General features: G+C 38.7%; 2 protein-coding genes across 2 annotated transcripts; one reads left to right on the top strand and one right to left on the bottom strand.

Moving 5' to 3' along the window:
- Positions 1-2,958: 2,958 nt before the first annotated feature.
- On the bottom strand, positions 2,959-10,988 carry ubl3b (ubiquitin-like 3b). The gene is made up of 6 exons (XM_028009436.1): positions 10,825-10,988; positions 10,198-10,302; positions 6,793-6,901; positions 5,435-5,521; positions 4,426-4,503; positions 2,959-4,236 (listed from the first exon to the last, which is right to left on the bottom strand). Exons 2-6 carry the CDS (start codon positions 10,222-10,224, stop codon positions 4,184-4,186), a joined length of 354 nt encoding a protein of 117 aa, XP_027865237.1. The 5' UTR covers positions 10,225-10,302; positions 10,825-10,988; the 3' UTR covers positions 2,959-4,183.
- Positions 10,989-13,733: 2,745 nt separating this feature from the next.
- foxo4 (forkhead box O4) lies at positions 13,734-24,261 on the top strand. The gene is made up of 3 exons (XM_028008957.1): positions 13,734-15,519; positions 18,624-20,064; positions 21,035-24,261. Exons 1-2 carry the CDS (start codon positions 15,067-15,069, stop codon positions 20,043-20,045), a joined length of 1,875 nt encoding a protein of 624 aa, XP_027864758.1. The 5' UTR covers positions 13,734-15,066; the 3' UTR covers positions 20,046-20,064; positions 21,035-24,261.
- The last annotated feature ends 641 nt before the right edge of the window (positions 24,262-24,902 follow it).

The following is a 24,902-nucleotide window of genomic DNA, read 5'->3' as shown; positions in this document are numbered from 1 at the left end:
ACTTTATTTAAACTCTAATGCTGTCATATTGCATTTTAGGCAATGAACGCTATTTCCTTATTTAAAAAAGAGAATTTAAGTGGTTATATAAAAAATCTGCAGAATGTGGCAATGGGTTTATCTGATTAATCAATTAATTGTCAAAATAATCATTAGTTGCAACTCTAATTTAATTAACTTTCTGATTAATAACATTCTTCTGAAGTGAAATTAGTCGATTTGTTTTTCTGTCAGGTCATTTTCAGCGCCGTTAAACATGAAAAGTATTTTTTGAATAATATTTCTAGTCCTATTGGCCAATTTGAGCATCTATTTCTGCAGATTTTCAGAGTCCAAACTTTTTGGACCGACGGCCAAAATCCCCAAGTTGAAAGTATTCAGGGGCCAAATTCCATCATCCATTCATTTTCTTACACCCTTGTCCCTAGTGGGGCCCGCAGGGGGCCTGGTGCCCATCTCCAGCGAGAGATTTCGGTCACGCTGGACAAGTCGCCAGGAGGAGCAAGATTTTTCTTCCCAATTAGAAAACAGAAATATCATTGCGACTTATTTCTCTTTTACCTGGACAACAGTGAATAAATTATTTTATGGTTGTCTTTCCATTTACAGTCACTTAACTTTTTGGGCTTATTATTTTAAATTTAAGCCTATGAAATGGTTTTAGTTTATTCCAAGCAACAAAACTGAAAATTCAAATTTACTTTGTTAAAGGGAAATTAAATGTTGTTGTAACTCAATTTAGATTTTTCAAAAAGTTTCTTTCACAAACTTTGCTTTATTTAGCCAAATAAAATGGATGGATGTAGCAAAGTTTGTTTTTAAATAAAGACTGACCAAACTTATTATGAGATAGAAATAAAATGATAATAAAAGAAAAATTATTTCTATTATACTTCATATTTTCTGCTTAAGAAGATATGAACTCTTGATGGAAATTACAAAAAGTGTTGCAGGGTCAACCATTCAGTCAAGGGCCACACAAAATCAAATCCAGGGGCCACATTTTAGCCACCCCTGGTCTGAGGCCTTTAAATACAAATCAGGAAGTCTTTTCATTTCGTCTAGACTCTGGCTGCAGGCGCGCTTTGAGTCATGTCAGCCACAGAAAGAAATTCACCCTGCAGAGGTTGCAGGAACTGTGGGAGGTTTCGGTAGCCGACAGCTCAACAAATCGCCTCCCCAGGGCCTCGCCTCTTGTTAAGACGCAGCTGATCACCTCTGTGGTCAACTCCTGCTCCGACTCCCTCACTCTCTGCAGAAACACCCAGGAAAAACAACTCCAGATAAGTGGAAACTGTGGCAAACGTCTCCTCGCTACATTGTGAAAGAGCCGTTTGTTGAGAGATTTGAGGATTGTTGAGAATCTCTGCCAGAGTTAAGTAGCAGCAGACCAGAAAACAGCTGCTGGAGTTCAGCTCGGTGGAAACTTTAACTCCTCAGCACGCAGTGATGACAGCTTTCCATGCGACGCTCAAACTGTTAAATTATGTTTTTATGTCTCTAAACTTTCAAAAACCAAATACCACGCTGTAGTATTAGGCTTTTATTCCTAGTTCCGGACTACTTAAGACATTTTTTAAACACCTTATTTAGGATCCTGCATTAGGCTAACAGAGGGACACTGCCACCTACAGGCCAAATAGAACAATACACCACCTATCTGAAGAGGACATTCACTGAATAAAATCAGTTAAACAGAAACTGATGAAGAGTTTTGGATTGACCATTCAGTCTTGGATTAAGTTTGCAGCATTAGTTTTTGTATTCATGGACAAAGAGGAGTGATAGTTTCTTTGCTACAGTTCTGGTCCGTTCCTCCTGATAAAAACAAACAAAAAACATATAAAACATATAAAAAAAAAATCATGAGTGCTTCAATGTTTTTTTAAAATTTCTTATCTTCCCTACAACTTTCTGAGGCGTCCTCTTTGAGTCTAATATGCACCACATTGTGTTGGTCTAACATGTAAAATCCCAATAAAATGAACTGAAGTTTGGAGTTGTAATCATGGCTGTAACTATTCTTCTAGTAATCAATCTATTTATCATTTTGGTAATTGATTAATCAGATAAAAAAGTGCCACATGCTACAGGTTTTTCATTCAACCATTTAAGCTTTTTATGCAAGAAATGCATAAAAATAAAAAAAACAAAAAATAATTACATTCCTTTTTTTAAAATAAGAAAACATTTTATGGCCCAATAGTAAATGTGATAATGTCCCTTTAGTAAATCTGAAGCAAGTGAAGCTAAAACTACAACTTGAGGAGTTTTGGCTGAAACTTTAGAAGCTAAGGTGTTTAAATATTAAATGCAAATATGTTTCGTACAGTTTTGAATCAATTGCTGCTGTGAATATGTTGTTTTCAGCAAATGACCTTTTGTGGAGTCAGTTCACAATTAATCGATTACTAAATTAGAAGATAATTTCAATAATTAATCACAATCAAATTTATCATTTCATCCGTAGTTTTAATGTAACAAAATGTGAAAAAAATAATGTATTATAAATTTTTGAAGGAACAAGTGAGGAAATGGGTGATAAAATTTTGAATAGGAGAATTTTATAAATTGTTGAACCAATTTGATATCTTTAGAAATGATCTAAGATCCCAACCCAAATCTATTTGCAACATGATTTTCTGCTAGGTTTCCCTCAGTGTACTGTAAGCCTGGCGGGCCACCAGGCTGAGCATTGTTAATTTATCTTAGTTTTTAAAATTATTGTCTTTTTTAAGACTTAATAGTTGGTGTTTGGGTATTAATATTCCAGTATTCCAAAAATGCATAACTATCAAGTAATATTTTCAAATTTCCTGTCAACTTTAAACATTTTTTAACTCAAAAACGTGGCTGCATGAATGACTACCAAGCGCCACGAGCTTAGTACGTTTTCTGTTTCTGTGTTGAAAATTAAAAACCCAAAAACTGAAAAAAAAAGAATCTGAACCCAAAGAATCTGCCTTATGTAAAGATTTATTAATTTATAATACAAGCTTTTATGTTGACCACATTGCATTTTAGTTTTTTTTTTACATGTATTCATACTGAGCTAAAACTTCATAGCAGTGACACTGATTGACAAAAACACAAACCAAAGGACACTCAGTGGAAGGAATCGAAAGGTTTCCGCAGCCTGTCACAGTGCATCACTTCAAAATAAAAATCTCACTAGTCCTCACACAGTATGCAACGTGCATCACACACCCTCAGACAAACTCGCACACAAACTCAATCAACAAATACCTATACACAAGATAAAAATTGATATATTTAAATTTCCTTATTAATGATATTAATGATTTCCACAATAAAAGGCAAACATGAAATATAGACGGTATCCAAAATGAAAGGGAGGCGAAAACCTACCCTGCTTTCCTGTTTTTCCCCCCATCCATCAATATTCTGCCTCGTTAAGAGCCTCCATTGGTTGGAAGGAGAATTAAACTAACACCATCTCTCCCTCCCGTCTTGTTTTTCCGCTTTTGTTTCTACTCACCTTCCGTTATTACAACAAAATACCAAACGAATCCGTGGATCCAAAACAGTTTCTCTTCGCCAAAGCTTCTCCGACAGGAACGAACAAACGCAGGCAGTTCAGTTAGTTCTGCAGAAAATGTTTGGCAAATTTTCTACTACGTGAGAGAAAAAAAAAGAAAGAATAAAAACAATGTTGAAGGAGGAGATTAACCAATAAACACTTCATAATTAGACAGGTTAAGTGCAGCAGGACCCGGGGAATTGTCCATGTAAATAGTAGAGGCGGCTCAGAGCCCACAAAATCCTTTATAAGTTCGTTAAAAAGCTGTGAGCTTCCGGGTCTTTAACACTAAAAATGCCAACTTTTTAAAAACACCTCATGGGTGGCAGAGAGCGTGTATCGGTGAAATCTTAAAATTAAAAAGAAATGGCTACAGGAAGTAATGCTGACAGTAAAAATTGTGTTGGTGGGGTATATTGGCACGAATAAAAACGACAACAACAGAAATAAAATGCCTCAGATCGGACAAGAGTTCAACCAAAGCGTCCCCGAAATGGGACTTCCTGTGATTTCTTCCAGATCTGCAGGCGAAGAGGCGAGCAGCAGGAGAAAAAAGTGAGGGAGTTTGTGCATGTTTAGGTGCGCGTTATGTTTAGTTTGCACGATGTCGGGGTAGGAGGAGGGAAGGGGGTTTCGGATGCTTTACAAGAGGAGGCAGCAGTTGCTTTCTGTGGTTTTTTCTCTGTTCCTCTGACCTACAAAGACAAGACAGGAGAGACGTGCAGATTTAAAACCTCGAGTCGATGAGAAGGTCCAGCCGTAAACAGGATGAGCAATGAATCTCTGCCTTAGTTTGTTCCAAACATGAAAATATTTACTAAATATTCCAGTCAACAAATTAAATCTTGGAAGGAAAACTCTCTCGGTTTTATGACAACACTAACCATGAGAGTTGGGCTCTGGAAGAGTCTCCCTGGCAACCAAGTGCATGACGGTTGTTCGTCCCGGTGGCAGTTTCAGAGCTTCAAACAGTAAACAAACATCAGTAAACTGTTTTATTAATTATGCTTCTCTATACAAAACATGTGCATTACATTTGTTGCACAAAATTATTTTTAGATGATGAGATTTTAGCCTAGCCTTTGAAAATATTAATCATCTGAATGAAATGTTTTTAATCCGCATGTAATTGTTGAAAATTCAAATAAATTATAGCCGTGTCGCCTCAATTTCACTAAACCGGGTTGTTTTAAGTTTTGTTTTATCATCAGTAAAACTCATTTCTGGGCCAATAATCAATCAATTTATATAAATATATATATAGAAACTTCTCTCTCTATATATCTATATATCTATATATATAGATATATAGATATATATATTTACGTATTTATTTACATTCAGTATTGAAATGTTTCTGTTTTATTTTATCACGTTACACCCTGAATGTTACAGATTGGTAAATCAGACTAGTGATTAGTCAGCCAACAATCAACCCGTTCATTTGACTTCGAGCCAGTGAGCGCAGGTGGAGATCAGGCGGAGAGTAGCGGGGTCGAAAGGTCAACTGCTTAATGAGTTTAAAGAAAACAGATGATCACATTCATTTGCTCCTTAGACCGCTTTGGCAAGGCTTAGCCGTTAATTTCTTAAATCACAACCTGCTTAGATAAAGGAAGACTGCAGCTGCAGGTCACTTCATTTAGCTCAAATTTAAAGTAAAATCCGTCGTCAAAAATGTTCCTAAAGATTTGGTGCAAACCGTTTTTATTTTCTCCATTAGATGAACATTATTTGTTTGGTTAGTTTGTTCATTTTTGATCATATTTCCTTCTGTTCTGTACCTCTTACTTTTTAAAACTGTTTTAAGCACTTTGGCTGTATGAAAACTGCTCTACAAATACAGTTTTATTGGTTGTCGGTGTGATTGGGTTGCATTAGAGATGGTCTCACCTCCCAGCGTAACGTTGCCATGAAGGAAGCGCCCCTGGAAAATGAGGCGCAGTATACTGGGACTGCTCACCTGCTCTTCCTCCCATCCTGTCACAGAAAAAGAAAAAACAAAGTGTATAGTTCTTCTACACCGTGTGCACATTTATTAGACTAGTAAGTATTTTGACCAAGAAATATATGCAAATATGGCATGAAAATAAAATCTCCAACTTTTTGGGACCATATCTAATTTTAATCAATTTTTTTCTGCTAGCAAGCTGCTGCTGTGCAACCATACATCTTTGAAAAGCAGAAAGTGAGCCTCCTGTACAACCAAATGTAGCAATTGATTTCTGGATGGTAAATCAACAACAAAACACTCGTCTTTTCCAGCAGCTATTTTACAGTGCATAGATCCATAAAACCAGTTGACCAAATGTTCTTGAGTTCCGTTTGGGTTGCTAGGTAACAGCCTGGGCTTGGCAGGGGTTGCTAGGTAACGGCGCAGTGTCCATGGAATGTGACTTAGCATTTCAGATTTTTTAAACTGTTTTTAGAAGCAATTCAGACCCAAATGGAAGAACAAAAATGTGCAAATAGTGAATTTTGCATAACAGATCCCCTTTAAAACATTAATGTTTTAAAAGGTTTATTGACATTTAGAATTAACTGGGAAATTTAAAAAACTTTTTTCCCCTGGGGCCAAAATTGGCAATTTTAAACAACTCACGGGCCACAAAATGTATTAAACTAAAAATGCAAATGTAATTTTTCTTTGACTTTAGTTTAATTTGCTCAATAAGTTACATTTTTATTACATTTATACATCCTTAAAGATTCGAAACATAAAAAAGGCTTTAGACTGTTGCCTTATTAAAAGATAAACAGACAATTTAAAATATTTGGGGTCATTGGTAGATTTTTATTTTGTTGGCCAAATTTTTATTCTTCTTGACTTTTGATCAATCAAAAATTATTTCAAGGGCCAAAAATGGCCCCTGGGTCACACTTTGGCCACACCTGGTGGAAATGTGAAAGTGTACTAGATATAAATAAACTAGATTTATTATTTGGTGAAGTGCAACATAATTTACAATATCCCACACTTTGGATTAAATGTACTTCAATAGAAGACATATTCACTGACTGCCTGCATCTTATTGGATAAAACTGATCTACTTCTAACAGATGATGTAGACTATTTTCACTTTGTATCAAGAATATGTGTACGCACATCTTATTCTTCAACAATATAATATTAAATATACAGCGTTCAGTCAACTGACATTTGTGTCATCAAAAATGTATGGCAATATCAGGAGGATAACTGAAGGTTTACATAAAGGAAATGTTCAAATTATAGAATCCATACAACGTACCTGCAGGCCAGTGGTCAAACACATGCTTGGCGATGTCTGTGGCCGAGTCGTTTGGAGAGAAAGTGAAGTCTTGTGTTTTGCCGCTGACCAGGATAAGGCGGAGATGCACCTAAAAAAAACAACAAATGAAAACATCTCAGTGCATCCAAACCCAGAACTCGTAGCATTCGAGTCCAACGGCGTTCATACAGATGCAATCTTCCCAATTATCAGCGTTGAAACTCTTGCACTTCCTCTAACCTCTTCTGGCATGAGGTGACCTTCCGAAGGCTCAGAGGAGACGGGCATTCCAGTCTAATTAGATTTATCCACAGCAGATCTCCTCTCTTTGACTGGCTGACTTTGTTTGGAGGGGGCTTACGGTGAAGTGAGCCCTTGGTGCCAGAGACAACAACAGATGAGGGTGGGGTTAGGAGGGAGAACATGGCCCCTTTGGTATCAGGGTGCTGCCGCTCCGCTCCGGACCGTCAGGCTAATGCGATAACCCCAGGTGTCCCAGACAGCGCCGGGTTATTAATTTAACATGGAGTCAAAGGCTGATAGTGGGTTTAGTTGAGAAGGGTTTGTAACAGTGAGGCTGAATTAATTCATCAAATTTTTGGCTTTTGAAGATTTAATTTTTGGGTTTCCATAGTTCAGAGTAACGTCAGCATGCCTAAGGTAGCCATCTTGTTTGACAAGCGAGTTTTACAGTTTGTATTTAATTGGACTTTGAATTCTGGTCAACTCAATGACAGAATATAGGGATCAGACAGGGCTGTTCAATAAATCAATAATATGTATCGCAAAAGGCACGCAATCAATATCAATAGATAATACGTCTGATATAACATTCAATGTTCTTTATAGAGAATATTCACTGAAATTCAACCCAGAACTCACTCACTGTTTGGTTACCTAGCAACTCACTCACTCTTTGGTTACCTAGCAACAACTTGTAGAGTAACTGCCACAGCAGCAGTTTCAGGTTTCGCCACAGTGCCTCATAACTGTTTAAAAATAAAAAACAGCAGCGTGGAGTGAAAGCTGGATAAAAAAAAGAGAAAGGATAATGCCACCAGTTTGGCAGCATTTCATATATTTAAAAACTAATCACTAATTATAGATATTGATTGATATGAAATGCTTATATCGTGATACGTTTTTCAGCCATATCGTCCAGCACTAGTAGCATCAAGCTACAATTATTTTTTTATCATGAAAATAAAGTCACAATATCATTACAATAACATTTTACAGTAAAGTCGAAATGATACTAGAATAATGTCACAATATTAGCAGAATAAAGTCGGAATAAAGTAGCAATTTTATGAGACCTCCAACCCAAAAACATAAAATGAGGAATGTTGAGCATGTTGTGAAGTTATAATTTGGTATCTGTTTTACAGATAAGGAAATACTTCATCTTTTAACACATCAGCAACAAATTATTGTCAGTATACTAAAACTCTGAAACAACTGAGGTAGTGAGGGTATTTCGAAGACTGAACCACATGATGTGTATAACTATCAAAGCTTTTCCCCCTTAATAAATTTTTTTTCTTTTGATTTTAAAAAATTTTCTGGTAAAATTGCATCTTTATGAGTCTGCTTTGTAATGGCTTCATAAAAGAATCCATTATAAAGCGTTTGTTATTGAGAGCGACCCAGGTGAAAGCCTTTCCTGACATTTGCCACTGATTAGCAGGCGGTCCATGAACTTTCTTCTTTTGATAAATCACAGCAAGCAGAACAAAGCGACTTAGCTGAATGAGCGTGACGTCAGGGAGAGAAAGGGGTCGACCCCGCTTCCTGATCTGTTTACAAACACAACCCACCGCCCCCACACCGTCTCGCCCTGAGGGTCCCTGTGAACCGGATAACCTCGCCGTTTGGTTGCACGTGTGTGTCATCATCATCGTCATCAACAGGCTTTGTTCACTTTTATCCCCAGCGAAATAAAAACAAAGTCAAACCTGCCTGGTTGCCGATGGCAACAGCATACATCACAAATTCCTGAAATGTTTTTCTAATCCGAATAAATGTTTTACAACAGAAACACGCTTGTAATTGCCTGTTTTATGGATTTGGGAGTGCTTAAGGAGGCAAAGGTTTGTGTTTGGCTGTTTTTGTGAAAATATTATCAACCATAACTTCCTTATGGACAGCAATAGAATATATGTTAATTTTTTCAGATGAAACATGTGAATATAACATAATATAACCAAGTAAACTCAAAAAAAAAAAACTATTGATATAATGATGAAAAAGAGATTTATATCCTTTTTTTATTAAATAAATCTAAATTAAGAACTGCCAGCATTATTAAACGATAAAAACATTTGTCCCTATATGTTAATGCACTTTTTGAGTAGGCCTGTTGCAATAAACAATAAATCAATTAATTGCATAATAAATTAAAATGAGCTCAATAATTTCCATTTGCATGATTCATTGTTTTTCTCTTTTCTGTCTACCAAAAACTGTATGACAAAGGTCTTCAATCTGGTGCTTTAGTCTCAACTATCTCTTCTTTTAAAGGACAATTTTGTTAACAGAGACTTCATAATTTATTTTATTTGTTGTTTTGTTTATTTATTTTATATATTTAAAATATTATCCAGTTCCAGTGTTAAATGTTCATTGAAAGTGGAAGTTTATTGATCTTTGAAAATCAATAAACTTCTTGTATTATTGTGTTCTTGTATTATTATTATTGCATCACATTATATTACTTGGAAATGGTCTCTAAACAACAACATTATCGTTTATCAAAATAAATTCTGAGACAATTTATCATCCAGTAAAATTTATTATTGCGAGGCCAGTTGTGAGTAAAAATCAAATGGGACATATGTATTTACAATGCACTTTCTGTTGGATTTAAAACCATTTCTACAAAAGAACCTGCAGAATGTTCAAATTTATGCATTAGCCCTTGGAAAAACAAAAACAATACATCAGATTTAGCCAAAGACAAATCAGTAGGTAGCAATTCAAATAAAAACCAGAAATGTTCTGGTTTAGTCATTTGAAAAGATCCAATATAAAGACATTTATATTCTAAATTCCAGTGTCGCTTGACTAAATAATCTGACTTAACATGTGACAAATATTTTGGTTGAAATTGGGGGCAGCACACAAAGAGGGTACAATCAATTGGTACCTAAACCTTGAAAGGAAAGTAGGCCAGCGTTTAACGGAGATTAGACAGATGGTGTTCACGGGAACAGCCGTCACGATCCCAGATAAGTGTTTGTGGAAGTTGGCTAATCCACAACCCCCCTTCCACGTCCGACCGAAACCCAAAACACTTAAATCATCCCAACTTGAGCTGCTGCTTGAAACGCCATGGCAATCATACACAATGATGGCTGATTAAAACATCTTTTTGCTCACTGTTGTTATTGTTCAGGTTGCACTCACCAAATCATTATCCATCTGGGTGGTCATGGCTCAGACAGGAGGAAGGCCGTGGAGCAGAGAGGACAGGACGGGTGCGCTTCAGCTGCTGGAGACGGGGCCAAAGCCCTGGCACAAACAACACCAACACTGTGAGGCTGGATCCCACAGCCTGGCACCAAAACTGCACCGCACTCACACTGCGACCCGCTGAGCTGGCATGCTGCTAACACTACAGACAACTTCACTGCACTGTCAGTCAAATGTAATCTATTAATCAAACAGCTGATGCAGCAAAGCGAAATAAAGTTATAAAGAAACACGTTCGCGGAGCCCAGCGGCTTCTGCCAGATTCCAGCAGTTAACATGCAATAAAACTAGCTCGTAGGCTACAATTTCGTTCTTAGCAACAGTAAACCACCATAGCTACTTATTTTCTTAAACCCGAATGAATATTTATAGGTTTTTGGTGCAAGAAATCGAATTTTGTCAGAGCATACCAATAAACATTGTGTCCTGTCCTGACAAATCTCGACTTCAACTCTATGCTAACGGTAGCATTAGCTTCTCTGTTAGCTTAGCTGTTACTGATGCTATCGCTGGCTAACCAAAACCTGAGAAATTACGATGTTTCTGCGCCTTTGACCTCACCTGCATCTGATGAATCGGATAAAATCTTTCATTCAGTTAAAATCAAGGATCGACATGAAGTAGTTTAACGACGTATGTTCTCGAAGGACTGCAGATGGATATCGTTAGGTTGGTTCGGGTTTCTTGGATGCTAATGGACGGGAAGACACCGGATGTTAGCAAAGGCTTGTGGGGATTGAAGTCTACAATAACAAAGCTTCGCTCTGACCCTTAAACTGCATTTTACGGGAAGAGGATTAGGCACACTGTAAAAAAAAAATAATAATTCTGACTTTAATCTTAGAAATGTGGGATTAAACATTCAGATGTTTGATCTCAGTGGATCTCTGAGATTCTGAACAGTGTGATTAACGTTAGCATTATTTTTTTGAAAAAGTCATGTTTTTGAAAAAAAGTTTAAATTCCGAGATTAAAATCAGAATTCTGTCTTTTTTGACAAAAGGGCGTCCACCTATTAAAAATTTAGACATCTAATGTTTGACCAAAGGTGGGTAGAGCACCCAAAAATTTTACTCAAGTAATAGTAGCACTACTTCAACATATTTTTACTCAAGTAAACCTAAATTAACCATCCAAGAAATTACTCAAGAGTAAAAAAGCATTTGGAAAAAGGTGACTCAAGTATTGATCTGATCAAAACATCAATAATTTAATATTTAAAAATTCCATAATCAGACAAACCAGAATGTAAAGTTATATGAAAAGTTGGGTATTTTACATTCAAATTTAAAAACACTTTATTAATCTCAAATGGAAATTAAATGTTGTTGTAAATCATTAATTTAGATTCTTCAAAGAATTATTGAAGATCAAGATGCCTGTTGGCAGGAAAGATCTTCTGAAGCAGTCTGTACTGCACTGAAAATAAAGACCAAAATAAAAATAATTATCATAAATATCAGAATCAGGCAAAAGAAAACAGTTTTCAAATCAGTTTCTTTCAACATAAAACTTACAAAACTTTAACAAAAAATGCAGGCGTGTGTCTGTGTCTGGTGAATATTTGAGTAAAACAAATTAGTTTGTTGGGTAGAATATCCAGAAATTTTATTCAAGTAAGACCAACAAAAACACCTAAAAGTATGTATTTTTTAAAAAGTTATGCAATGTAAAGTAGAATAAATATAACTAGTTACAAACCAACATCTTTGAGTAGAGCTTTCTGGATTGGACAATATAACTATCCCCAGATATTTGAATCCAAAAATTCTATCTTAGAGGATCTTTAATCCATAATGATACTGGATCCAATAGAGAAATTTGACTGACATGAAAGAAAAACTCAGACTGGTGGTTGGTTTCCTCTACGTCACCACAAGTGCTTTCAGGTTAGTGTGCCAGGAACAGGCAGAGTGGGTCTGCACCTGGCAGTCAGACACCTGGAGCCAGTGGACCGTCCCAAACAGGAAACCTCTCAGCAGCGCCGTCTCAGGCATGACTCAACTAACGAGGAGCGGCGCAGGTTTAAAAACAAACATTAAAGATGGAGATTAAGTGCAGTTTCGGTGGGGCGTGTTACTGTTCATCTCAATGGACAGGAAGAGTCACTGGTATGCAAGATGAATCAGGATTACGACACAAAAAGCTACTCAGAGGTTAAACCACAAACATATGCTGTTAGATTAACACGCAGATAAACTACAGTCGTCACTTCTTAGTATACAAAAGTGGAATATTTTTCAGTATTATAGAGGCTCAAATAACAAAATACTAAAGATAGACGATCAATGAAGACTAACTACGACAACTTACTTACCTTTTCATGGGTTTATCCATCGATCAGAACTGGCTCAGAGATGAAAAGAAGTGCAGTTAAAAGTTTAGCTGGTGCTGAAAATCAAGAGAGGATCTGCCATTCTGCTGGGGTGTATGCTGGATTAAAATTAATAAGCCATTACCCCTTTTTCAAATCCAGCATGTGGATTTTATTGATTTGCTGCATAAAGAAAAGCATTAAGAAGTACTGTACAGCATAGCATTTAGAGTACAATCTAATTTGCAACCTAGGTTAGCATTTCAGTTATATAACAGGCAATTTAAAACAGCAATAAATGACAAAATATAGGCAATAAACAAATAAAGCCAAGCAATTCATGGAAAAATAATGTTCTAGCGTCACCAATCTGTTATTTCACCTTCATTTTTTTTTTAAAGTGGCATATTGGAGAATATTTCCAGCAGTGACCTTTTGAGAACAGACATGTGCATGCATTACTGTTAAAAGTACAGACATTACCTGGAGAATACTAGCATGCATAGATAGATAGATCACGCACATCTACACAGGAAGTGCAGAATAGTGCCTTAATACAGCCCCTATATAGCATAATTAAAAAAAATGGAATGGCAGTCATTCTTAAAAATATTTGTGGGAAATGTTATTTAACAATAATCATAATAAAGCACATAAATATATGCCATTATAATGATTATTGTCTTCTGTATTTAGACCCTAAGCAACAACAACAACAAATTTTGGCTTGATATTTCCTGAAAACTTTGTGTGTTTTTTATATAAAGATATTTCAAAATATACATTTTTAATATATATAAATATTTTTTATTTATGACTGTTTTGTAGTCAAGTTAATTTAATAGTTGTTTCTGTTCACTCTTTATTCCCCTATTTTATATATGTAATTTTATTTGTCCTATTTTATGGCAGTCTTAATAATCTATATTTAGTCATGTGACATAAATCACAATAATTCGTAAATATAAACCGGTACGGTCTAGAGCTCTGAGAGCAATTACCGCTCTAACCTGTTTAATTGCCAGTAATCATCTTAAACGGACAAAGTGTACTCAGCAGTCTTTCATAAACAGTTACATAATACAGGTACATGTCGCCTCTTGGAGCTGCTGTTTATGTCTGACACATGGGGGGACTCCGTTTCCCAGAGTTCCGCAGGGCGCAGGCGCAGATCGCGTTGCCTAACAGTGGTAAACAGACGTCAGAAGGGAGTCTTCGCCTCGAGTCAAAACAAAACAAAGCAAAATAAGTCAAAAAGAGAGCGAAGAAGCGGGTATTTGGATCGCTACGACGACAGAAAGTTTCTCAAAACTCGTCTAGGATCTGGAACGGCTGCTCAGTGGAGCCTATCCGAGGTTTTTCGCGGACTTTTTCACGGATTGTAAACTCTGGAGTAGCAGGAGCTTAAGCAGCTAGCGTTACGGTGGCTATCGTGCTGTTTGGAAAGTGCGGCGGCGACTTGGAGCCGACAGACCCGCTGACGACCGAGCTCCGCTGAGTTCCCTGGAACAAACTGTAGGATTCCTTCACCGAGTCCACGAAGGCGACCATCAGTCTGGAGTTTAGTTTGGAGCGGGGCGGTGTGTGAAGTGTTTGACCGCCGTGTGAGGCGGCAAGACTGGGAGAAACATGGCAGTTGGTGACATGCGCCTGGCCGCAATGTGGCGCATGGAGCGGACCTAATGCACGGACTTCAGGACTGCGTTTTTTTAAAAGTTTTTTTTAACACTTGTTATTTTTTTTACTACAATAAACTTTATCAAGGTTAGAGTAAAGCACATTCCCTTCCCGTTTTGTCTATTTTAGACATAGGTTTGGATGTTTAAATCCCAGTCGGGACACAGAGACAGTGGACAAAGTCAGGATTGTTTGCACAAAGTCGCTCCTTGGACATTTTTACTATTAACTCTAATTCAGCCGCGCTGGTTAGTGACTGCTGATTTTTATATTCTTGCTACTTTTTGTTTGTTTTTATTTGCAATCGTGCTCTTCAAACATAAAAAATGTTTTTGACGGAAAAGTAAGAAAAAAAAATCTGAAAATTTGGTATAGAAAGATATTTTCACTCATTTCTAAAATACTACTTTGGTGGTTTTTAAAAAATTTGTATACTTAACGAACTTATTTTTTTAATATGAGCAGAAACCTCTGTAGATCCAGATGTTTCGGTGCTCATTGACACTCCTTCACTGTTGTTTGTGTTTCATTGAAACAAAGAGACTTCTTCTATATATATAAATCGGAAGGTTTATGATAGTTACTATTAAGGAGATTATTTGGGTTCCCTAATCTCCAATCTGAGGATTAACAGAGGCCATTGGTGTGTCCAGATTATTGCGTCTCCTTTCTAGGCCCCTTAGTTGAAGCCCCCCCCTGTTGTGACTGAGGTATATATTTATGTCAGAAACTTTTTAATTTACATTTAAATATTGAAAAGGTAAATGTTTTAGGAGAACAGAACTTTGTCAGAGGGAGTTTAGAGAACCAGCATGGAGGAGTCTTCAATGCCCCCCATCGATCCCGACTTTGAGCCGCAGAGCAGACCCCGCTCCTGCACATGGCCGCTCCCGAGGCCCGACATCTCGGCTGTCAAAGTAGAAGGGGCGGATGGCGCCGAGTCCGCCGCCGGGACCCCGCCCGCAGCGGACGAGGACAAGCCCGAACCGCAGCAAATCATCTCCGAGCCCGAGAAAGCCGCTGCCGCCGCGGCGGCGGAGGAGGGCGGGGTTGTGGCCGGCGTGGGCGGAGCCGGAGCGACGCCCCGCAAAGGATCCTCCAGGCGCAACGCGTGGGGGAACCAGAGCTACGCGGATCTGATAAGCCAGGCCATCGAGAACTCGCCAGAAAAGAGGCTGACCCTGGCTCAGATCTACGACTGGATGGTGAAAACTGTGCCTTACTTCAGAGATAAAGGAGACAGCAACAGCTCTGCCGGCTGGAAGGTGAGCCCTAGCAAAAGTAAACAGCCTCTTGTGCATAATGACTTATTTTTTTGCACAACAAATCAAAACAAAGTCAAAACTACACGATAATTTAAGATTAGGAAAGATCTATGGTTGCATTTTATGAGATTATTATTGTTTTAGATGTTTCCCACCCTGAACAACTGATTAAAATTATTGCATTCCCTCCTTAGCATGCATTCAGCTGCAGCAGAAGCCTGTTAATCATCCATTCATTTAAGCCATGTGTGCAGCAGCAGGGAAACACCTCAGACACGAAGGGTACCATGATTAAGTACAGAGTCCCTATGCAATCTGGAAAACTATTGACTTTAATTATTCTGTATATGCTTGGAAAAAGTGCATATGGGAAAATATTTAAAGTAGAAATATAAAACTATATTCTCCACACAACTGTATAGAACAGTGGTGTTCAAAATATTTTGTCACACAAGTCAAAATTACTTGTATGCCAAAATAATTTCTAAAACTAAAAAAAAGTAGTCATTGTATTTCTCTTTTCACTACTCAACAATAAACTAAACATACAATTTTTCTAATTAAACGGGTAGAGAAGGTCAATTTTTTATAGGAAAGGGAAGATCAAATCATTGTATAGCTAAAAGTATATTTAAAAAAGGACAACAATAACAAAATAAACATTAGGAATCTATAGATAGGAAAGAATTTGACAAAGTGAAGTAGCTGTTACTACATTAACAATTAAAAAAAAAGAATATGGTACAGATTTAAGATTTAAAACGCAGACGCTGTAAGAGAGAGCGAAAATCTTTCAGTGAAATAAGTTGGGAAAATGTGGATTTCTTTTTTTACCTCAACAAAATTAACTGTGCTACAAACTTATGATCCATACCACCTAAATAAACATCACTAATATGCTAATTAAGGATCAAAATAATAATAAAAAAATCACTTCAAAGTTCAAGTTAATTGAAACTGAATTTAAACTTTAAAAGCCAAATCAGTTGCACTGTAACACAGAAACAGGATTTTTTCCCTTGATTAAATCTAATATTATTAAACTCTTTACTATGCTGGGGAGGTGAGAAACTGCATCCAGGTGTAAAAATAAAAATAATTTTTAAGCTTCAGAAGTTGCATGTTGCTTGTTTTTCCAAGCAAAGCACATCTAGCATTAAAAAAAAAAAATTAATTTAAGAGCAATACATGCTGAAGAACATGTACAAATTGTTCTTTGAACAGCTGATTGTTTTGTTCCACCTTTAATTTGTTGCCACTCTGTATGGAAAGCCATGCAGGCCAAAACAGACGCAGGAATTAGGAAAAATTGACTCCTTAATTTTGGGATATCTGTGATGGGCTAGAAAATTGCAACCTATATTGGAAAAAAATATTGATCATCTAGTTTGTTTTCAAACTTAGACTTCACTCATAGCACTCTGGTTTTAAAAAGTGTGGACTTAGAGTAATGACTTCCTGTTGCTAAGCGACAGAATTTGTGTTTCTTGAATGTTGTGGAAAAGTCTTGTGAACATCTTTCAGCCAGCTGGCAGGCAGTTTCTCTGACATCTGGATAAGAAACAGGGCCATGAAGAAGGCTTTAAAACTTTGGCCCGTTCTGCAGTGGAACAATATTTAACTCTGTATCTTTGCAGCCATAACAGGAAACCTCCATGACCTTATGTCCGATAGGGAGGCCGCTATGTTCTTAAAACACCTCCAAAGATTTCACACCAACCATCTGTGTTCTTTATTTTAATTTTTATGCATTATGAAGGTAAATTTAAGAAAATAATTTAGATTTTACTGGATTTCTGATTACCAGGTCCAGATCTGATTTTTCCCACATAATGTTCCAGATTCAGAGCAATTATTCTGACAATTAATGAGCTAAAAATATTTTTACTGAAGCCTTTTTGTACAATATTATAGCTAAATTAAGAGTCAAATCCATCCATTTTCTTTACACTATTGTCCCTAGTGGGGTCAGGAGGTCAGGAGAGGCGGGGTTCACAGAGGCAGACAGGACAAACAACCATGAACACTCACACCTATGGAGAATTTAGAGAAACCAATTTAAAAAATGTCATGTTTTTGGACTGTTAGAGGAAGCCGGAGTACCCGGAGAGAACCCACGCATGAACAGGGAGAACATGCAAACTCCATGCAGAAAGATTCTGGGCCAGGAATCGAACCCAGGACCTTCTTTCTGCAAGGCAACAGTGCTACCAACTGCGCCACTGAGCAGCCCATATTTATTGGATTTTTTAAATAATAAAATAAACATTTATTGCCTAACATACAGTAAGATAGCGTCCCTTTAGTTAACGCTTTATCATTTGAAGCAAATGATCCATCCACAGATAAAAAATACTCCTCATCTAAAGTCAGCTTGACTTAACATCAATACAGTGTAGGTCTGATCTGGTGATTATTTTTTGCATTAACCTAATAAGTAGGAGATTTTTATTTATTTATTGTTTTACAAAATTTGTACCAGGTGCAGCTAAAACTATACAACTTGAGAATATGTTTACATTTTTTATTTCAAATGCACAGTATATATATTTTTGTACAAATTTGGCTTAATTATTGTTCTGAATATGTTTTTTTTTAGCAAATTTTCTTTCTTGACTCTGTATACTCCAGTAAACGATTAATTGAGGGATAATAAACCAACAACGATATCTGTCGGGATTGTCACGTGATCAATATCGATAGATAATCTGATAGAATATTCTCTGAACTTTTCACAGTGGAATCAACTAGGCCGGTCATTCTTTGGTTACCTAGCAACAACCTTCTGAGTAACTGGTGGTTACCTAGCAACAATAAGTTGAGTAACTGGCACAGCAGCAGTTTCAGGTTTTGCCACCATGCGTCATAACTGTTTAAAAATGAAAACTGCGGATAAAACAGAAAGGGTCACGCCAACAGTTTGGCAGTATTTCATATATTTAAAACAAAAAACTGATCATAATTATTGATATTGACTGATATGAAACGCTAGTATCGTGATATGTTTTCAGCCATGTTGTCCAGCCCTTTTTCAGACGTAACTGAGAGTTTTTTGTTTTGTAAAGTTTAATTTTTCTGATTTTGCTCTTATTCTTTTTTCCCAGAATTCAATCCGCCACAACTTATCACTCCACAATAAGTTCTTGAGGGTTCACAATGAGTCCACCGGGAAGAGCTCCTGGTGGATGCTCAACCCCGAGGGTGGGAAGACGGGGAAAGCCCCCCGCCGCCGAGCCGTCTCCATGGACAACAGCAGCAAGCTGCTGAAGAGCCGCATACGAGCCAAGCAGACCAAGAAGCAGGCTGGAGCGGCTGGCGGTGGCGGCGTGCTGCAGGGAGACGGCGGCGGCGGCTCTGCCGGCGCTGAGAGCCCCAACTCGTCGCAGCAGTTCCCCAAGTGGGGCGTGAACAGCAGCAGCCCGTCATCGCGTGGCAGCCTGGACGATGCTGACATGTGGACCACCTTCCGCCCACGCACCAGCTCCAACGCCAGCACCCTGAGCGGCCGCCTGTCGCCCATCGCCCCAGGCCAGGAGGACGATGACAGCCTGCCTGACGACGGCCTGCTGGGCCGCTACGCCTCCAGCAGCCTGACCCCGACGCTCACAGAGACCGTCATGGAGGAGCTGGACCTGATCGACAACCTCACCCTGATGACGGCGCAGCAGGGCGCGGCCAGTCCCAGCACGGCGCCGCCGGCACCGCCCACGCCACTGCCCTCCGCTTCCACCTTGCTGCCGCGCGGCTCCGGCTTCACCTCCTTCCACCAGGCGCACTCTGCCGCCCAGCCCGCCGTCTCCCTCAAAGAGCCGCCGGCGTCCTTCAGCAACTCCCTCTTCAACCCCATGAGCAGCTCCAGCGCTCACGGTGGCGGCCACTACGGCGGCCATGTTCCCTCCAGCCTGGAGGTGCTGCTGACCTCTGACTCCCCTCCGCCCAGTGACGTGCTAATGGCCCAGGTCGGCCCGCTCATGGCGAACTCTGGAGGTCTGGGTCAGATGGGTTTGGGCGTGCGAGCCAAACCCGCTCAGCTGCAGCTGAACAAAGCGCTGGAGGCGAACGCCGTGGCGCCGATGGCGATGCAGACCCAGATGCAGCCGACGCCACAGCAGCATTTCCGCCACAACCACCAGCAGCATCAAATCGGACTGGGGATGATCCTGTCCGGACTCTCCCAGGACCCGACTCCCCTCTCTGCTCTCAAAACCCACCAGGTGCAAACCATCAGCGCTCATCACACCGCCCCCGCTCCGGCCCCAGCAGCCAATCAGAGCCTGAGCCTGCCGGCGGTTGGTCCGTTTGGCGCTCCGACAGGGTTCCAGCCCGGTCAGGAGCGACTGCCCACGGACCTGGACATAGACATGTTCACCGAGAACCTGGACTGCGACGTGGATTACATCATCAACAGCGACCTCATGGACGGAGATGGCATGGATTTCAACTTTGACCCCATCCTGCCCGGAGGCCAAGGCTACACGGGGCCAACCAACACGCAGGGCTCGGCCCACAGCTGGGTGCCCAGCTAATCCAGCAGAACCTCATCAGGTACGCCAACTCCTCTGCTTTACCTTACAGACGATTCTTATTTAAACTGCTTAAAGAGTAAAAAGCTGCAGAATCACCACAAACTGGAAAAAAGCAGCTAAACTTTGAGTTAAAATCGGATTTTTCACAATCCAGCCGCCTTGAAAAAATGCATTTAAACCAGCTAACATCACTTGTAACGTAATGCCTTACAAACATTTTCAAACGCCTTGAATCTTTTAATATTTTGCCACGATATTACAAGGCAGGACAATAAATCAATAACAACATCTATCACGATAGACAAATGATCAATATCAAGAGATTCAAGAAGTACACTGAACTCCGAACAAGAACTGCACAGCATTCTGGGGGATGTAGGCAGAGGAAGGACTTTAGCTGTTCAACTTCCTCTAGGTTGTTGGAATCAACTAACTCACTCATTCTTTGGTTACCTAGCAACAACAAATTGAGTAACTAGTGCAGCAGCAGTTTAGGGTTTTGCCACTGTGCCTCATTACTGCTTAAAAATAAAAAACGACAGGGCGTGCTGTGGTGGCGCAGGGGGTTAGCACGCCCCACGTTTGGAGGCCTTAGTCCTCGACGCGGACGTCGCGGGTTCGACTCCCGGTCCCGACGACCTTCCCCTCTCTCCTCCCCCTCCTTCCTGTCTGCCTACTGTCGAAAAAATACGAGCCACTAGCGCCGCAAAAACTCTTCGGAGAAAAAAACAAACAAAAAATAAATAAAAAACGATGACGTGGCGAAGTTCCTCCATCTTGTTTGCACTTCCTGTGTTCACTAAGTAAACTATGTCAAAGCAGCAGCTCGTCCACATCGTCTGACATATTTTCCTTCTACGTCTCATGCGAGTCGGTCCCGACAGCAGCCATTTTATTCATCTAAATTTCTCTCGCGCATTGATCCACATATTTATGATCCGGTGAGCGGTTATGACTCACTCTTGCATCGATTGTGTCTTGTCTTGCAGGATCTCACCTCCAGTCAACTTAACCTCACTAAAACAGCAGAACAACTGGTGCACCGCCCCCTGCTGGATGAAAACAGCAAATCCAACGTCTGACCTCACGTCACTTGCCAAGACGTGCGGTTACAGGGAGGCAACTGCTTTCTTTTTATTTTTCTCTAAATGATTTTTCTTAATAACACTTGGCAACAATTTGGCTGCTTTCTTAAGAACCGGAACTGATGACTTTATTATTATTATTATTGTTATTATTTTTATTTGTGTAAAAAAAAGAAAAAAAGATATTTTTTGGAGTGTAAAGACAAATCATCAGAGGTTGCATTTCATGTCATGTTACGCCGCAGCAGCTGTAGAAATGGTACGTCCAGATCAGGCTGGCGCTGGTTCTGAACATTTTATTTTTGTTTTTTGGCCAGTTTTGCACCAGCGCTCGCTCGACGCGTTGCCGTGCGATCGACTGAAAGACGTGCGAGCGATCAAGCTGCACAGACCCCAGAGAGAGTTGAGATCAGGAAGACTAACGGACTGGACGACCTTTCGGTGGCTTTACATCGACCCTGTAAATTTAACTCGGTTGGAGTTGTTTTCCTTCTGTTTGGCATTTTTTGACAAGTGTGCTATGATAGAAACCAGCTAGAGGGTGTTTTTGTTTTCTCCTAAATCCCTGAGGTGCAGTTGAACTAACAAAATGAAGAAATCGAACGTATGTGGGCATTTCAAAGTATTACACGCCAGGATGCCTCCGCTCTCTTATCGTTGTTGTTTTTGGGTTTTCCTCCTTGAGTCTGTGCATTTTCAAAGCACTTAGGTTTCCTGCCACACAGGGACCCCAAACTGTAAAAATTTGTTTATATCGTTTCAACAAATAATAATAAAAAGAGTATATAATCTTTTAAAAGAGACAATGAAATGAACACGTTGCACCTGTACTTGACCGCACGCTATGCAGATTTCTCAGGAGACAGAAACAAAACCTTGAAGGAAATCGAAGGTTTTTGTTGTTGAACGTTCTCCTGGTACGGTTCCTTGGAAAAGTATTCATCATCACTAAACGTCTCGCGTTTTGTTACAAAAACAAACTGCAATGTGTTCTATTGGGATTTTATGTGAAAGGTGGAAAATTTTTCTTTGCAAATATCTGAAAAGTGTGGCGTTGAATTACCTTTTGCTATAGTTCTAGCAGTTCGGCCAGCGTGGTTCAGAGACACTTGGCATTTGGCATATTTGCACATTTGTTTCTGTCGGCTTCTGTTTTTAAAAATCCAGAAATTATAATTTTTTTGGATAAATTTTAAAACTCCGATTTTCACGTTTTACTGTGTACATCCCAAAAAATATGCAAAACAACCCAACACTTTTTCTGTTTCATTTACAAATTAATTGACTTTTGAGGAAAGTTTTACAAGATTTTAAGGTGTAAATTATGAAACATGGCCTAATATAGATGCATGCCACACTTTTCATATTTATTTTCTTTACCTGATCTCATTTTTACACCACTTTCTTCTATTTTTTCACATAAAATCCCAATAAAACATTTAAGTTTGTGGCTTTATGGAAAAGTTTCTAAAAGGATGAGTATTTTTGACAAGGCGCTACAAAACTGCTTTCCTTTATTTTTTTTGTACGGAGCAGGAGCTTGCAAGTTTCCTCTCACACTTTAATTTTTAAATACTAACATGAAAGCAATTAAATGACAGTGTGAGAGGTACCAGAAAAGAATATATTTGATTATAGTTTTAATATACAATTTAGATTGAGATGATAAATCAGATATTAATACGTATATTACTAATGACAAGTGATGTGTTTTTTTTTTACATTGGAAGAAGCATTCTCAGATTTTTAACGGTGATTTTTCTATACTTTTATTTTTGTAAAGGACAAAATGCATGTGGATTTTTTTTTTTTTTACATAACCAAAGGAACACTAATATTTGCATGGCATTTAAAAAGCGCTTGGGCCTGACACAACATCTTCTGTGTACATAAGCTTCGCAAAGCAGACCTGTAATATGATTTTTATTTTATTTTTTTATTGGGAAGATAAAGGAGGCGAATACTTGATCATGTCAGCTACGATTCCCAGCCACCTGCCTCGCGCTTTTTATTTGTTTTACTCTGAAAATCTGCCGGTTCTCATCTCAAAACGAGTTACCTCTCAGAAGCAGGAAAACAGCTGCGTGCAGATGTAATCGGATATTTATTTTGCACAAGACTGGAAACCCAACATGCCATGTCTTTGATTTAATTTCCTCTGAGAAAAAAAAAAGAGCTGATCTAAAATTAAACTTCCTGTTTTGTTTTTTTCTTTAAAGAGTATTCATGTTTAGTTGTTCAGCCATGCGAATCAGTGCTAGTTGTACTTTTTTTTAATTTTTATCTGCCAATATCCGAAACACTAGAGCACGATGTTGCTTTGTAGCAATACTTAAACCTATCATCTCCCGTCTTTTAACATTTTGTTTTTGTTGATTCTGTGCTCAGAAATAAAACCCACCCTGCATCTTGAACTCATTTTTTCACAGTAGGATTGTTAAAAAAAAAAAAAAAATGTTAAAGAACTCTCCTTTCCCTCCCCACAAATGTTTTATATCTTGTTTTTGTTTTTGCAAATGATGGTGCTAGATGATATCAGTGCAGTCGGTGCATATCAGGGCCTTTGTATTTTGGATTATTATAGTTAGGATGCAACCAGAACTTTTTGTTTTTTGTTTTGTTCTTACATGTACAATTTAACTCTGAAGCAAAAGTCAAACTTCTTTACTTATGCATGATTTTTATTAAGTAATATCAGTAATTATTTTAGTCATATATGCAACCAGGCTTGTTTTTGTTTAATATCTGATAATTCCCAGCTGAGGCTGCAGCAGCTTCTCTTTCTCCAGTTTACGGTCGCTGCCTCTGTGGTGTTTAGTACCTGGCTTGTATCTCCTCCAACGCTGACACAACTTTCTGCTTGTTCTTATTCTTCTGTTATTGTGAGTAGCAGTTAGGTCCTGTATGTTTTTAACTTTACCCCCATTTGTTACAGCAATAAAAGTTGGCGTAGGGGGACGATGGGTTGTGCAGAAGCCAATTAATGTTTATGGTTTTTAATCATGTGAATATTTTCTTTTTCTTCTTTTCCCTCCTCTTTGTTTTTGTTTCTTCTTTTCTTTACACTTTGTAAAGTCAGCCAGAGATAAAAGTAGAGATGCAGAAATCAATTCAATAAAATGTTTAACCCACTTGGTTTCACTCATTTGTGACGCTGCAGACTTCAAGATCTGCCACCAGAGGGCGCTGTTGCTTCAGCTACTTCCGTTAGTTTCTGAGATAAACATGAGTACGGTACGTTTAGATTTACGTAAATTTGTTTTTTGCATAGAGCTAACACTTCAATAAAATCAATAATTGTTTATATCAACGTAATATAAATGTACATTTTAAATCAAACAGTGTCTAAGTAGAGTCGAGGTTTCTCAAATGCTTTTAAAGTTTACTGCAGTTTTACAATACAAATTTTAGGAATTTATTGAGGAACAAGTTAATTTGCACTTATTACAGCTAGAAATTAGTGATCAAGCCTGAAATCTGGGTGTAGCGATGGACTTGAAGCTTCAGACACATAAAGACAGTTACAAAGTCGGCCTTTTGTCACCTGAAGAACATTTCTAAGATTAAAGGATGAATGTCCCCAACAAGATTTCAAGAAACTTATCCATGTGTTTTATCTTTTTTCAAATGTATGGACTAGACTTTAATCAATGGGGCCCAAAGTGGGTCCTCGAGGGCCGTCATCCTGCATGTTCTAGTTCTCTCCCTGGTTTAACGCAGTTGGATCCAATGATGGCTCGTTAGAAGGCCTAAGAAGAACATTGGCAAGCTG

This window comes from Xiphophorus couchianus, chromosome 23 (genome assembly GCF_001444195.1).
Source record: "Xiphophorus couchianus chromosome 23, X_couchianus-1.0, whole genome shotgun sequence".
Taxonomy (NCBI): domain Eukaryota; kingdom Metazoa; phylum Chordata; class Actinopteri; order Cyprinodontiformes; family Poeciliidae; genus Xiphophorus; species Xiphophorus couchianus.
This window is presented reverse-complemented; position numbering and strand designations above follow the sequence as displayed.